At 45.8% G+C, this 16,523-nt stretch overlaps 1 protein-coding gene across 2 annotated transcripts in view; it reads right to left on the bottom strand.

Annotated features, from left to right (window-relative positions):
- Positions 1 to 9,163: 9,163 nt before the first annotated feature.
- LOC129694210 (natural cytotoxicity triggering receptor 3-like) overlaps positions 9,164 to 16,523 on the bottom strand; it is a 21,280-nt gene continuing 13,920 nt past the window's right edge. Inside the window, exons 4-8 of one of the 2 annotated variants that reach the window (XM_055630926.1) lie at positions 15,676 to 15,810; positions 14,313 to 14,331; positions 14,169 to 14,203; positions 13,034 to 13,077; positions 9,164 to 10,379 (exon numbers count right to left, since the gene is read on the bottom strand). In XM_055630926.1, the coding sequence (XP_055486901.1) occupies positions 10,299 to 10,379; positions 13,034 to 13,077; positions 14,169 to 14,203; positions 14,313 to 14,331; positions 15,676 to 15,810 (314 nt within the window). In that variant the 3' untranslated portion in view covers positions 9,164 to 10,298. The remainder of the gene's footprint in view (positions 10,380 to 13,033; positions 13,078 to 14,168; positions 14,204 to 14,312; positions 14,332 to 15,675; positions 15,811 to 16,523) is intronic. The other variant, XM_055630927.1, reaches the window with a different exon arrangement.

The following is a 16,523-nucleotide window of genomic DNA, read 5'->3' as shown; positions in this document are numbered from 1 at the left end:
GACACCAGACTTACCCTTTGACATTGAAACACCTTGAACTCCGTAAAAGACAGCACCCGTAGTCAGGGACCGAGTCCGAGTCCCTGAGCCTTTAAAAAGCTTAGAATGAGATGAGACAAACTTTATCACCAGAGGAGTTGTGAATTTGGACTGGAATCTCTGCCCACAGAAGTCCAAGTGCGAGGCCAATCCACAGGATTAATTTAAAAGGGAGAGTTAGATAGAGCTCGGCGGGGCACTAGCGGAATCAATGGAAAAAATTTTCTAATTATAGTAATCATATAATATTAAGCGGTGGCCGACGAATTTGATTGAGAATGCTCGGTATATCATGGGAAGATCGGTGAGATTTGGGAGCAAGGCACGCACGCCGGTTATTAAGCTTGACGGGATAAGATGATCAGATTATGCCACTCTGGATGTTATAGAAGGCATGAGATGGGCATCTTATTGAAACCATCAAGATTCTGAAGGGTTTGGGCACGCTGGAGGCAGGAAACATGTTCCCGATGTTGGGGGGAGTCCAGAAACAGGGGCCACACACACACACAGTTTAAGAATAAGGGGTCGGCAATTTAGAACGGAGACGAGGAAACACTTTTTCGCACAGAGGTTTTGAGTTTGTTGATTCTCGTTCCCTGCCTCAGAGGGCGGCGGTGGAGGCCGTTCCGTCTCTGGATGCTTTTAAAGAGAGAGATAGATAGGCTCTTAAAGATAGCGGAGAGTCAGGGGGATATGGGGAGAAGGCAGGAACGGGGTACTGATTGGGGGATGATAAGCCCATGATCGTGCATTGAATGCTGGTGCTGGCTCGAAGGGCCGAAATGGCCTCCTCCTGCACCTATTGTCTATTGTCTATTGGTCACAATGAATGGCGGTGCTGGCTCGAAGGGCCGAATGGGCTTCCCCTACACCTATTTCCATGTTTTGTTTTTATGTTTCTAACACTACCGCTGCGCCACCATTTCCAAAAACAAACTCCCTTCAGTAACACCGGCTTCAGTAACATTCGCTTCCCCAAATTCCCCTTCAAGTAACATCCCAAAAATGTCAGGTTACATTCATTCACCTTCCTGGAGGAACATAGCGGAAAATCGCCAAAACCTCAGTTCAGAGCATATTACCCTCCCAATGACCTGCTCTCCTGAACCCAGGCTCCGAGACATTCACCCCATTGAAGCCACATCCAAGGCTACAAGATCTAGTCTCAGCCATTGCTTGGGACCACTGGATATTTCCGACAATCGTATAAGATGCACTTACGCCACTCGAATCGAAGCTTTATCCGGAGTCAGCACTGGGTCCCTGGACTTCGTACGTTCGGAGGCGAGCCACCACTAAGGAGAGAAGTTACAAACGCACGTCCAGTCTCAGCAGTATTCCATGCTTCCGTATACCAAATGGGGAACTTTGTGTAATGATTCTGGACTCTGCCTCCCTCGCACGCAACGCTGCTGCCTGTCCCGCTTAGTCACTGCAACACTTTGTGTCTATCTTCAGCAGGTGACACATATTGGTCTCTGGACCAGAACGAATAGTGAAGGGCCTGGATAGAGGGGATGTGGAGAGGATGCTTCCACGAGTGGGAAGAGTCTAGGATAGGAGGTCATAGCATCAGACGTTCGTTTAGGAAGGAAATTAGGAGGAATGTATGTATTCAGAGGGAGGTGAATCTGTGAAATTCATTGCCACAGACGGCTGTGGAGGCCAAGTCACTCGATATATTCAAGGCAGAGATAGATAGATTATTGAATAGTGTTCGCCGTTATGGGGAGAAGGCAGGAGAATGGGGTTACGAGGATGAGATAGAAAATAGCGTTATAAAAATGGCGTTATAAAATGGCGTAGTAGACTTGATGGGCCGAATGGCCTAATTCCATTCCTATCCCTTATGCATTGATGACCTTATGAAGAACTAACTTTACAGGTTAGTACAGCAAAATCCATATTAACCATATAACCATATAACAATTACAGCACGGAAACAGGCCATCTCGACCCTACAAGTCCGTGCCGAACAACTTTTTTCCCTTAGTCCCACCTGTCTGCACTCATACCATAACCCTCCATTCCCTTCTCATCCATAGGCCAATCCAATTTATTTTTAAATGATACCAACGAACCTGCCTCCACCACTTCCACTGGAAGCTCATTTCACACCGCTACCACTCTCTGAGTAAAGAAGTTCCCCCTCATGTTACCCCTAAACTTCAGTCCCTTAATTCTGAAGTCATGTCCTCTTGTTTGAATCTTCCCTATTCTCAAAGGGAAAAGCTGATCCACATCAACTCTGTCTATCCCTCTCATCATTTTAAAGACCTCTATCAGGTCCCCCCTTAATCTTATCCGCTTGAGTGACACAGATAGTCGTGAAAAGTCCCAGTTGATCAGAGACGATTGTTATGATGCACAATGTAAGCTAACACCATGTTATAAAGGACCATTTTGATCCCTAACTGCAATACCAGAATGGCTGGAAGATTGGTTACCTAACAGAGGAGGAAATTACGTACACAATGTTTCTACTCCATGTCCGTCCCTCGCCCACCCGACCATATGATACGATACCACTTTATTTATCCCAGAGGGAAATTGGTCTGCAGTCAGTCATAATAAATAGTTACAAAACTTAGAAAATGTCATGTGCATTACAATAATAATGTGATTTAAGTCACCAGGTCGGGCAGGTCGGGTGGGGGGGGGGGTGGTGGGGGCGTTCCCCCGCCACGGGTACCATGTAATCCCGTGCTACCTACTCCATGGTCCGATAGTCGGCAATAAACAATAGGTGCAGGAGTAGGCCATTCGGCCCTTCGAGCCAGCACCGCCGTTCATTGTGATCATGGCTGATCATCCCCAATCAGTACCCTATTCATGCCTTCTCCCCATATCCCCTGAGTCCGCTATCTTTAAGAGCCCTATCTAGCTCTCTTGAATGTATCCAGAGAACTGGCCTCCACCGCCCTCTGAGGCAGATAATTCCAGACTCACAACTCTCTATGTGAAAACGTGTTTCCTCATCTCCGTTCTAAATGGCTTATCCCCTTATTATTAAACTGTGTGTGGCCCCTGGTTCTGGACTCCGCCAGCATGATCGGGAACATGTTTCCTGCCTCTAGCGTGTCCAAACCCGTAATAATCTTATATGTTTCAATAAGATCTCCTCTCATCCTTCTAAACTCCAGAGTGTACAAGCCCAGTTGCCTCATTCTCTCAGCATATGACAATTCGGCCGAACCGGGAATTAACCTTGTAAACCTACTCTGCACTCCCTCGGCGACTAAACTGTCTCCCCCACCTGGTCTGCCGGGTCAGGATGGGGCTGTGGACCCCCAGCAGGACTAAAAACAAGACATGTCAAAGAGCGGATGAGCTTCAAGCGAGCCAACGGCCATCCACACTTCAGTAGAGGTTGCGACCACTGTCGCACATAGCATTGTAAGGAACGATGATAAAGCACATACACCAAAATCCTATACTTCAAGCGGCGGAAGTCCGCAGGAACTGAAGGACAGAGATGTGTGGTGCGTCCGTCACTGTTTCCGTCGGAAACCAGCGCCACTGCGTCGCTGATGTTTTCAATGATGATGAATGAATGAATAAAGTTATTGCACAAACAAGAAATCGCATTGTCGAATGGAAGAGTGGAAAAGTCGAGGATGTGCAAAGATGGTGGAAGGGGGGGGGGGGGGAGGGGGCGGTCGGTCGACCCCACGCCAGAAATGGCAGGTGTTGGACAGCTTGATAGCCACTGGGGGGAGGGGGGGGATCTCCTGTGGCGTTCTGTGCTGCACCTCGGTGGAACCAGTCTGTTGCTGAAGGTGATCCTCAGGTTGACCAATGTGTCATGGAGGGGGGTGAGCTGTATTGTCCAGGGTGCTCCGCAGTTTGAGGAGCATCCTTCTGTCCGAGGCCCTCGACGTTGTACTAGTTTCACTGTCGTCCTGTTAAGTTTCACTGCCGGCATAAATCACAGCCAACAATGGACAATTGTGGGCTCTACGTTTCCATGATCAGCGTCGCCTTTTTGCATTTTTTTCATTAATTTGTTCTATATCTGCCCAGATCATCGTCTTTCTTTCTCATTCCCCTTTCCCCTCAGTCTAAAGGGGCTCGACCCGGAACGTCGCCTATTCCTTTTCTCCAGAGATGCTGCCTGACCACCTGAGTTACTCCAGCTTTATGTGTCAATCTTTGGTTTGACCAAGCCTCTGCAGTTCCATCCTACACATTTTGGAAATCAGCCTCTGAAACATAGAAACATAGAAATTAGGTGCAGGAGTAGGCCATTCTGCCCTTCGTGCCTGCACCGCCATTCAATATGATCATGGCTGATCATCCAACTCAGTATCCCGTACCTGCCTTCTCTCCATACCCGCTGATCCCCTTAACCAGAAGGGCCACATCTTAAATATAGCCAATGAACTGGCCTCTGTGGCAGAGAGTTCCAGAGATTCACCACTCTCTGTGTGAAAAAAGTTCTCATCTCGGTTTTAAAGGATTTCCCCCTTATCCTTAAGCTGTGACCCCTTGTCCTGGACTTCCCTAACATCGGGAACAATCTTCCTGCATCTAGCCTGTCCAACCCCTTAAGAATTTTGTAAGTTTCGATAAGATCCCCTCTCAATCTCCTAAATTCTAGAGAGTATAAACCAAGTCTATCCAGTCTTTCTTCTTCATAAGACAGTCCTGACATCCCAGGAATCAGTCTGGTGAACCGTCTCTGCACTCCCTCTATGGCAATAATGTCCTTCCTCAGATTTGGAGACCAAAACTGTACGCAATACTCCAGGTGTTGTCTCACCAAGACCCTGTACAACTGCAGTAGAACCTCCCCTGCTCCTATACTCAAATCCTTTTGCAATGAAAGCTAACATACCATTCGCTTTCCTTTACTGCCTGCTGCACCTGCATGCCTACCTTCAATGACTGGTGTACCATGACACCCAGGTCTCGCTGCATCTCCCCTTTTCCCAATCTGCCACCATTTAGATAATAGTCTGCTTTCCCGTTTTTGCCACCAAAATGGATAACGTCACATTTATCCACATTATACTGCATCTGCCAAACATTTGCCCACTCACCCCAGCCTATCAAGTCATCTTGCAGTCTCCTAGCATCCTCCTCACAGCTAACACTGCCCCCCAGCTTAGTGTCATCCGAGAAGAGGGGTATCGACTCGAAACGTCACCCATCCCTTCTTTCCAGAGACGCTGCCTGTCCCGCTGAGTTACCAAAGCGTATTGTGTCTAGCTTAGAATTCAGCAACCTGTATCGTATGTACGCGTTGCACTTCGTCGCCTGATGATGGCGCTCCAGATCACATCTATGGCTGTTATTTGGGAATAGCCTTGACTTCTATCAATCTGTTGCTACCCACATCCAAAGATCTTATAGCGGAGCTCTGCTATAAGATCTTTGCCCACGTCGACTCGCCCAGGCCGCGACCTCATCGACCCAGAAAGGCAAAGGCACCTGGGGCATGAAAACACCACCAGGTCACCTCCCCCATCCAACGTCACACAGCACCAGCCCTTTAATTTTCGCCAGGTCAAAGTTCATAAGTTCACAAGTGATCGGAGCAGAATTGGGCCATTCGGCCCATTAAATCTACTCCACCATTCAATCATGGCTGATCCAACCCCCCCCCCCCCCCCCCCCTCCCAATCCCATTCGGCTGCCGTGATCATATTGAATGGCGGTGCAGGCTCGAAGGGCCGAATGGCCTACTCCTGTATCTATTTGCTATGTTTCTATCTTTCTATGTTTCTCACCATAACCCCTGGCACCCGCACTAATTAAGAATAAATGGTAAGCCATTTAGAACGGAGATGAGGAAACACTTTTTTTTTACACAGAGATAGGAGCCTGTGGAATTCTCTGCCTCAGAGGGTGGTGGAGGCCGGTTCTCTCGATACTTTCAAGAGAGAGCTAGATAGGGCTCTGAAAGAGAGCGGAGTCAGGGGATATGGGGCGAAGGCAGGAACGGGGTACTGATTGGTGATGATCAGCCATTATATCATTGAACGGCGGTGCTAGCACGAAGGGCCGAATGGCCTCCTCTTGCACGTACTGTCTATTGTCTATTGTCTATAATCCAGAATCTATCTATCTCTGCCTTAAAAAAAATATCCAATGACTTGGTCTCCATAGCCTTCTGTGGCAAACGTTTCCACAGATTCACCACCCTCTGGCTAATGAAATTCCTCCTCATTCCCTTCCTAAAAGAACGCCTTTTAATTCTAGACTGGAGGCCATGACCTGCAGTCGTAGACTCTCTCTAGTGGAAACTAGTGGAAGCATCCTCTCCACATCCACTTACTACTGTGGATGTGGACATCCTCTCCACATCCACAGGCCTTTCACTACTCCTGGAATACTCCGAGCGGATTTATGCGAATTAGATAGAATGTTTGAGAGCGCTTCAAGTACTTGCAATATTGGGGGCCCTGGTGAGACCATACCTGGAATATTGTGTGCAGTTTTGGTCTCCTAATTTGAGGAAGGACATTCTTGCTATTGAGTGATTGCACCGTAGGTTCACCAGGTTAATGCCCGGGTTGGCGGGACTGACATATGACGGAAGAATGGGTTGACTGGGCTTGTATTCACTGGAATTTTGACGGATGAGAGGGGATCTTATAGAAACATATCAAATTCTTAAGGGATTGGACAGGCTAGATGCGGGATTCCTCCCCCCCCCCCCCCCCCCCCCCCCCCCCCCCCCCCCCCCCCCCGCCGTTGTTGCGACGGAGAGTTCAGAATCAGGGGTCACAGTTAAGAAAAATAAACGAGGGGCGCCAGCAGGGGTAGGTCGTGCGGGCGCACGTTGTTGCGTGAGTTCAGAATCAGGGGTCACAGTTTAAGAATAAGGGGGCAGGCTATTTCGGACTGAGGTGAGGAAAAATATTTTCACCCAGAGAGTTGTGAATCTGTGGAATTTTCTGTCACAGACTGCAGTGGAGGCCAATACACTGGATGTTTTCAAGAGGGAGTTGAATTCAGCTCTGAAGGCTAACGGGGTCAAAGGATATGGGGGGGGGGGAAGAATTTGGATGATTTGGCACTGATTGTGGATGATCAGCCATGATCATATTGAAAGGTGGTGCTGGCTCAAAGGGCCGAATGTCTTACTCCGGAACCTATTTTCAAGGGTTTTTATGTCTATGTATTTTTTAACCACCAAGGCATTATCTGATGACAAACACATGTGGCTTCTATCGCTGTTTGGCAGTGGCAGGAAATGCTTGCGGGGAACATCGAGAAAATGTCGTTGAATATATTGTGAGGCATGAGATTGCGAAATGAGTTGTTTATTCAGTTAAAGCAATTTTGAAAGACTAGAGAGAGGTGATAGTCATATTGTCATAGAGTGAAACAGGCCCTTCGGCCCAACTTGCCCATACCGGCCAACATGTCCCAGCTACACGAATCCCACCTGCCTGCGTTTGGCCCCGTACCCCTCCAACCCCGTCCTATCCATGTACCTGTCTAACTACTTCTTGGGGAAGCTTGTTCTATACACCCACCACCCTTTGCGTAAAAAGCTACCACTTAGATTCCTATTAAATCTGTTCCCCTTCAACTTAAACCTATGTCCTCTGATCGTCGATACACCTGCTCTAGGGAACAGACTCTGTGCATCTACCCGATCTATTCCTCGTGCTTTTTTTACACCTCTGAAAGACCACCCCTCACCCTCCTGCGCTCCATGGAATAGAGACCCAGCCTACTCAACCTCTCCCTGTAGCTCACACCCTCGCTGGCAACATCCTCGTAAATCATCTTTGAGGCCTCTGCAGTTTGACAACATATTTCCTATAACATGATGTTTGGCAATTTAATGTTGAAGGTTGGCGCGCATTTAAAGTTTGAAGTTATGAATTCCTCGTATGTTGCAAAACATACTTGGCTAATAAAATATGATTATGATTATGACAATGAAACTGGTTGTAGCCGATGGATCAGCAGTTGGGTTAAATAATCTGCACATTTTGGAGAGAAAATATTTTAGGAAATGTAATGGAACGAATTTAGATTAATCTTCACATCCATGCTTACACAATTAGATTGATACAGTTAGTCATAAAAGGGGTACACAATACTTATTTCCTATTTTTAATCAGATTGTCATGATTTTCTTCAATGAGACAAAACATTTCACTTTAATTTCCAAATAGTTTTGAAAGACAGATTTACACCAGACAACATAAGATGTATAACTAAAGCATTCCAACAGATAAACATACTATTCCCCTCATCGGTATATGGCAATTCATGTTCAAATGACGCCTTACATTACAATATCACCACTTATAGACGGTGATATTGTTCGAGATATTTAAATCTTTCTATTAAGCAAACATTATCAAATTACATATTTATCCAGAAGATGCAATCTCGTCAACCTCACCAATGGCGAACTCACTGAAATGGCCCATTAACCTTTTCAGCTAAAATAACCCAGTTATAAACTAATTAGATAATATTTACCATAACAAATAATATCAATATAACTGGAAAAATAATACAACGACCGTATTAGGTCATTAGGTCATAAATGAAAGGAGCAGAATTAGGCCATTCGGCCCATCAAGTCTACTCCGCCATTCTTTAATGGCTGGTCTATCTCTCCCTCCTAACCCCATTCCCCTGCCTTCTCCCCGTAACCCCTGACACTCGTACTAATCATGTACTTGTGTCGATTAAAACATAGATACATTAATTCTGATAATTTTGAAACAATTTTCTATATATCTTAAATCTTGTGCAAATCTTCCAATCTCATATTTGATTTTAATCTGTAAATTTCTTTCAATTTTCCATGTCAATATATATGCCTCGTGCTTCTCTTTATTTTCTTATTCACTCATGAAGCATTTTTCCCTAAGGACCACCAGCCTTTTCAATGGAAAGGGATCGGGGACTTTTTTTAACCATGAAACTGTACATTCGGCCCATCTTGCCCATGCGGACCAAGTGGCACATTGGCGAGTCACATTTCCTTAAATTTGGTCTATATCCCCCCTAAATATGACATTGAGCACATTCGACAGCAGAAGCAAAAGCAGAACATTATAAAAGGACTGGACAAGCTAGATGCAGGAAACATGTTCCCAAATGAGGGGGAGAGTGCAGAACCAGGGGGGGGGGGGGGGGGGGGGCACAATAAAGAGGAGGCCATTTAAAACTGAGATGGGAAAAACAACGTTTTCACTTGTGGATTTGTGGAATTCTCTGCCACAGAGGGCAGTGGAGGCCAAGTCACTGGATGGATTTGAAAGAGTTAGCTAGAGCTCTAGGAGCTAGCGGAATCAAGGGATATGGGGAGAAGGCAGGCACGGGTTACTGATTGTGGGTGATCAGCCATGATCACAATGAATGGCGGTGCAGGCTCGAAGGGCCGAATGGCCTCCTCCTGCACCTATTTTCTATGTTTCTAAAGCGATGGAAAACCTCGGCAGGTCGGGCAGCATCTGCGGAAGACAATCACGAGCCTTAGCTTAGAACCCTCACACCACAACCTGACCGCTTGGCTCCCTTTTGCTACCGGGCCTTCGGAGATATTTGTAATTTACAGCACTTTGTGTTTTTATTACAGATTTCCATTTCATTCTGGACAACAGGTGAACTGGCATGAAGAGTAATGATGAAATCGGTAATAAACTCAGCAATTTTCACGTCACACACGTATAGGAAGGAACTGCAGAGGCTGGTTTAAACCGAAGATAGACACAAAACTGCTGGAGTAACTGAGCGGGAAAGGCAGCATCTCTGGAGACAAGTAATGGGTGACGTTTCGGGCCGAGACTCTTCCTCAGCCTGAGGGAAGAAGACTCTCCGCCCGAAACGTCACCAATTCCTTCTCTCCAGATATGTTGCCTGGCCCGCTGACTTGTGACTCCAGCATTCAGGTCATGGCCCCGACCACGGGTGAACAGTGGCGGAGAACTGTCTGAACTGGGTTGCCTTCCACCACAGTGAAGCATACTGTGGGGGATGTTTGTTTGTTTTAAATTTTATTGGGTAATGTGTGTTCTTTTTAAGTGTATCACTGCTGGCAAATTCACATCACTGCACCTTCGGGTGTATGTGATGAATAAAACTGACTTTGACTTTGACATTCTGTGTCTATCTTCATTTGACACATATCCTTCATCGGAGATCTAAGACTTGTTTTGCCACTAAAACGATCCGATTTGTAAATGGTAGCCTCTTTATCTTCTGGTTTGTTTGATTATGGAAGGTGGTGAACGTCTTAAGAAATAATAATCCTCCGGCAACGTACATGGTGACAACTACTGCACATTCCGTCCCGGATGTGGGGGGCGCTTTCTCTTCGGCGCGCTCTCTCCACCGTGGCAATGCAAATAGGCGTCCTCACGTTTCAGAACAAGAACATGAACATTTTGTTAGTTATCATTGAGATGAAACAATCTTTTTGTTTTTAATCAGCGCGGTTGCATTCAGCACAATTCGCGAGGTTTTGAATTAGTGAATTTATCTCCATATAACCATATAACAATTACAGCACGGAAACAGGCCATCTCGGCCCTTCTAGTCCGTGCCGAACGCTTATTCTCCCCTAGTCCCATCTACCTGCATTCAGACCATAACCCTCCATTCGTTTCCCGTCCATATAACTATCCAATTTATTTTTAAATGATAAAATCGAACCTGCCTCCACCACTTCCACTGGAAGCTCGTTCCACACAGCTACCATTCTCTAAGTTCCCCCTCGTGTTACCCCTAAACGTCTGTCCCTTAATTCTCAAATCATGTCCTCTTGTTTTAAATTTAAATCAATTAAATGTAGTTTTTGATGTTTGTGGAATAGAATAAAAGAGAATATATGAGCAATTAATAGACTGATATTTTTATGGAAGGTATTATAATATTGAAGTACTTTTTTCCGCTAATAATGTCAGGGGGGGCACAGAAAAATTAAAAGATCCCAAGGGGGCCATGAGCTAAGAAAGGTTGGGAACCACTGCTTTTGAGAATTGTAGTCACAGAGTGATACAGCGTGGAAACATGCTCTTCAGCCTAACTTGCCAACACCGACCAGCATGTCCCAGCTACACTAATCTCACCTGCCTGTGTTTTATCCATATCCCACCAACCCTGTCCCATCCATGTACATGTTTAACTGTTTCATAAACGTTGGGATAGTCCCTACCTCAACTACCTCCTCTGGCAGCTTGTTCCATACACCCACCACCCTTTGTGGGAAAAAGTTGCCTCTCAGATCCCCTTTCCCCTTCACCTTGAACCGATGTCCTCTGCTTCGTGTTGTTCGTTGTTTACGAGAAATCAGACCTCTAATGCACATTGCGGTTTTATTTTTCAATGTAACGACGTAATTGGTTGCGAAATCATAATAGCTTATAGATTGCAAAATGCACTTGGCCTACTTATGAAGAATTGAATACGACTGACCTTTTGGAGAATCGTGGCCGGAAGCAAAAGCTGAAATGGAAACTAACGCGTCCGCAAGACTTCATTTATTTCCCCTGAACTGCTCTTAAACATGGCTAAGTCTAATGAATTATTAGCAGTACGGATGAGCCTCTTTTGTTAATACACCTGGTAGCCGATCACAACTTTCTTTTGCTGGGGAAATTGTCAAGCACTAGAGGGCATGGAGATATGCAAAAAGCAACGTCGATCAAGGAAAGATGGAGCCCACAATGGTCCATTGTTGGTTGTGGGGTAGGTGATAACGTGGCAGTGGGCAGGTGCTATAGACCTGCACGGGAAGGTAGACGCTCCCGCCACGAGTCTCGGGCAGATGGGGCTCATCAGCCTGGGAAGGCAGTCCATCTAGGAGAGGGAAACTCGTATTTTAAAACCTCCACTGCCTTGTGGTCATATCCAGTCATGGAAAAGGCTCCAGGAGTAAACCTGAAGAAAATCCGGAGTCCTCGCTCTGGCAGCTCCTGCGGCGGCGCTGTTGCCAACGGTGACGGCCCTTTGGATCGATCAGTGACGTGGAGAGGGGGGACGTGTTGCATGGGCAACAGCCTGTCTGTCCTCCTTATGACATCGCCCAGGCTTGCATCCGACCACACATCACCTGCAAACTTGGATGCATGCATCACCCATGGCCAGTCATGGCCGAGGGGGGGGGGGGGGGGGGGGGGGGGGCTACTACTAGGTGAATACGAGTGATACAGACAGTGAAACTCAACGACGTCAATTGTTTTACATAGACCGGCTAACAGGTAGCAAGTGACCATGTTCTAAACTATATTTTCCGATGTACTTGATCATTCTGCACCCATTGGAATATTTGAGTTGATTCCAGCATCCTGCACTTAAAGGGTATTTCAGGACGTATGCAATTGAATGCTGCCAGCTGCAAATAGGCTCATTCGCTGTTTCAAGCGCGGTAGAGTTGTTTTTCATAACATGGCTATCAACTAAAATGCAGCAAGTAAAAATATGTTGCAATCGATCTTTTCTGTACACGACTAGGGTGGAGGAGGGACGGGCACGGTGAGAGAAGGCTTGTTAGGGTTACATTGAAGTCAGAGAAATCAAAACGCATACCACTGCGTTGTAAGCTGACCCTCTCTCACCCATTGTCTGTATCACTCGTTATCACCTGCCCCGCGACCAACAATGGACCATTGTGGGCTCCACCTGGCCTTGGGTCGTTGGTTTTTGCATGTCTTTCAACCATTTGTTCCATGTACAAGTCTACATCTCTCGTTTCCCTTTCCCCTGTTTGTCAGTCTGAAGAAGGGTCTCGACCCGAAACGTCACCCATTCCTTCTCTCCGGAGGTGCTGCGTGTCCCACTGAGTAACTCCAGCAATTTTGTGTCTATCTTCCAGTTTAAACCAGCATCTGATGTTCCTTCCCCCACAGCGCGAGTGTCTACATGTATGAGTAGATGGTATCCCTACAGACCATGCGTTAGATGCTTCTTGTCTCTATCGTTATTCAAGCCGATTAAAATGGATGAATGGAAATGTTTCACATTTGGATGTCACATAGCACACTCACCGAGATTAAAAATCAATAGTCACCTGATGGTTGGGATGGTCGGTCATTCTCTTTCTTGGCGCTGCTACTGGTTGAAAAAGGAAAAAATAAACGTAATAATTATAATAGACACAACAATCGCTTGGAATATGCCTGAATTATGTTGAATTATGTTGACAAAAGTGATTAATCTTGCAAAATGCAAATTTTATAACTGAGATTCTACCCAATGAGCTCATTTTCAAGCAACAGGAATCATAGGACTATTTTCCTAAATATATATTCCATGTATAATGTGTGTGTGGGTGCGTGTATATATATATGAGTGTGTGCATGCGTGTGTGTGTGTGTGTGTGTATGTGTGTGTGTGTGTGTGTGTGTGTGTGTGTGTGTGTGTGTGTGTGTGTGTGTGTGTGTGTGTGTGTGTGTGTGTGTGTGTGTGTGTGTGTGTGTGTGTGTGTGTGTGTGTGTGTGTGTGTGTGTGTGTGTGTGTGTGTGTGTGTGTGTGTGGTGTGTGTGTGTGTGTGCATGCGTGTGTGTGTCTGCGTGTGTGCGTGTATATATATATATATATATATTAGTATTGTGTGCGTGCGGGGTGTGGGTGTGTGTATATGTATATATATTATTATGTGTGTGCATTTCGGGTGTGAGTGTATACCCCGAGATACGCAGGCACACACGCATATCCTCACACACACAAACCCCCACACACAACACATACGCCCACAAACATACACAGAAATACGTTCATACGCACACTCTCACACACAGACACATACACACATATACTCACACACACACACACACACACACCCACACACACGAACACACACACACACACACGCACACACACACACACACACACACACACACACACACACACACACGCGCGCGCGCACACGCATACACGCACACACACACACACACACATGAGATAAGTTTTTTTGGCCTTCCATCACAGCGATGTGATGGATGTTTATGTTAATTATGTTGTGTCTTGGGTCTATTTGTTTGTAATGTATGGCTGCAGAAACGGCATTTCGTTTGGACCTCAAGGGGTCCAAATGACAATTAAATTGAATCTTGAATCTTGAAACACACACACACAGAAGCACATACACAAACACACACACATATACGAGCACACAATAAAACTGTTCGGAGTTAAAAACCTACTTGGTTCTTTTGCAGAATCAAAAGACGAGCATTCCCTGTGGAAAATTCCAAAACAAATGTATTAATTCCTACTCTTCTCAGTGTGAAACATTTCACCAACAAAACGTAGATAAGTATAAAACATCAAGTGTTTTATGGGCTTACCTAACAAGTGCCGCGTAAGCTAGAAGGAAGAGAATGGGGAAAAAACATCAAAGGTTATTAATAGAACAATTTCACATCATCGTCGCTAAAGTGTAGTTGTAAAGTGTAAAGTGTAGAATCTCAGTTATTATATCGCGTTGGACGAGTTCACGCTGTTCTGATCCTCGCGGTAAACTCGCACCGCTTTTGATGACACGGGGCATGTTCTCCCTGGAGTTTAGAAGGATGAGGGGGTAACCTCATTGAAACTTACTGAATAGTGAACGGCCTGGATAAGGTGAATGTGGAGAAGATGTTTCCACTAGTGGGAGCGTCTCGGACTAGACGGCACAGCCTCAGAATAAAAGGACGTGGCTTTAGTTAGGTGATGAGGAGGAATTGCTTAGTTAGAGGGTGGTGAATATGTGGATATTTGGTGAATCAAGTCAATATTTGGTATCAGAGAACATTTTGTAATTGAAGGAATATCATGGTGATTTTCATTGGTGTTCAATTATTGTTTCAATAGATAATGCTTTAGATATTGTTCATAATTTTAGTTATATATTTATATTGTTATATAGTTATATCGTTATAGACATCAGGTCTAAATAAACAATATTAATACAATGTTTTAATAGGCCTGGATAGAGTGAGGATGTTTCCACTAGTGGGAATGTCTAAGACCAGAGGCTATATGCTAAGAATTAAAGGACATAACATTAGAAAGGAGATGAGGAGGAATTTATGCCGTCAGAGGGTGGTGAATCTGTGGCATTCATTGCCACCGAAGGCCGTGGAGGCCAAGTTAGTGGATAGTTTTAAGATTGATAGATTCTTGATTAGTACGGGTGTCAAGGTTTATGGGGAAAAGGCAGGAGAATGGGGTTGAGAGGGAAAGAAAGATCAACCATGATTGAATGGCGGAGTAGAATTGATGGGCCGAATGGCCTAATGATTCTCATCCAACGTCTGGACGTATGAACGCTTCAATGCACACGTGTTCAACTTTGTTCAACGTTCTTAAGGGATTGGTCACGCTAGATGCAAGAAACATGTTCCAGATGTTGAGGGAGCCCAGAACCAGGGGTCACACAGTTTAAGAATAAGGGGTTGGCCATTTAGGGCTGAGATGATGAAAAACGTTTTCAGGTTGCGAATCTGTGGAATTCTCTGCCACAGAAGGCACTGGAGGCCAATTCACTTGATGTTTTCAAGAGAGAGATAGCTCTTAGGGCTAAAGAAATCAAGGGATATGGTGAGAAAGCAGGAACGGGGTACTGATTGGGGATGATCAGCCATGATGACATTGAATGGTGGTGCTGGCTCGAACGGCCGAATGGCCTCATCCTGCGCCTATCTTTCTATGTGTCTATGTTTCTACCTTTATTACGTCGAGCGAGGACTCCGATTACTACAAGTAATAGCAGAATAATCAAGAATGCTCCTCCACCCGTGACTGCAATCCACATCCATTCAGGCAGGGAGCTTGTTGCTTGGTTTGCATTTCCGCATATCTCTGTAGAACGAAAATAAAAGATTAGAATTGATATATCCAAAATAAAAGACGGTGGTGCAGCGGTAGAGTTGCTGCCTCACAGCGCCAGAGACCCGGGTTCCATCCTGCCCACGGGTGCTTGACTGTACGGAGTTTGTCCGTTCTCCCCGCGACCTGCGTGGGTTTTCTCCGGGTGCTCCGGTTTCCGCCCACACCCCCAAAGACGTGCAGGTTTGGAGATTAATTGGCTTCTGTAAATGGCTAATTGGCCCTCGTGTGCGCGGGATAGTGTTAATGTGCGGGGATCGTTGGGCGGCGCGGGCTCGATGGGCCGAAGGGACTGTTTCAGCGTCGTATCCCTAAACTAAACTAAACTAAAGTTGTGTCCCTCATAACTGTACACCCCACAACCGGTTTCAACAGTCTCCGAAGCTCCATGAACTTATTTATCCTCTTCTTCTAAGTCAATCGGTCAATTCCTGCTGGGTTTGATCTGAAATCGTTCAAATTCTACCATGTCCTGCACTCTTTCAAATGCTACACTCTCTAATGGGCGCAGCTGTAGGGTTGCTGAAAGGGCCTGCCCCACTTACGCGACCTTTACAGGCGACTGCCGGCACCAGTGATAGGTCGCCGAAATTTTCAACATGTTGAAAATTCAGCGGCGACCAGAAAGACGCTACGACTATTTGGAGACCTCTCGCGACCATAGGAGACCTCTCACGGCCATACAG

The sequence above is a fragment of the Leucoraja erinacea genome, unplaced genomic scaffold (assembly GCF_028641065.1).
Source record: "Leucoraja erinacea ecotype New England unplaced genomic scaffold, Leri_hhj_1 Leri_57S, whole genome shotgun sequence".
NCBI classification, from domain to species: domain Eukaryota; kingdom Metazoa; phylum Chordata; class Chondrichthyes; order Rajiformes; family Rajidae; genus Leucoraja; species Leucoraja erinaceus.
This window is presented reverse-complemented; position numbering and strand designations above follow the sequence as displayed.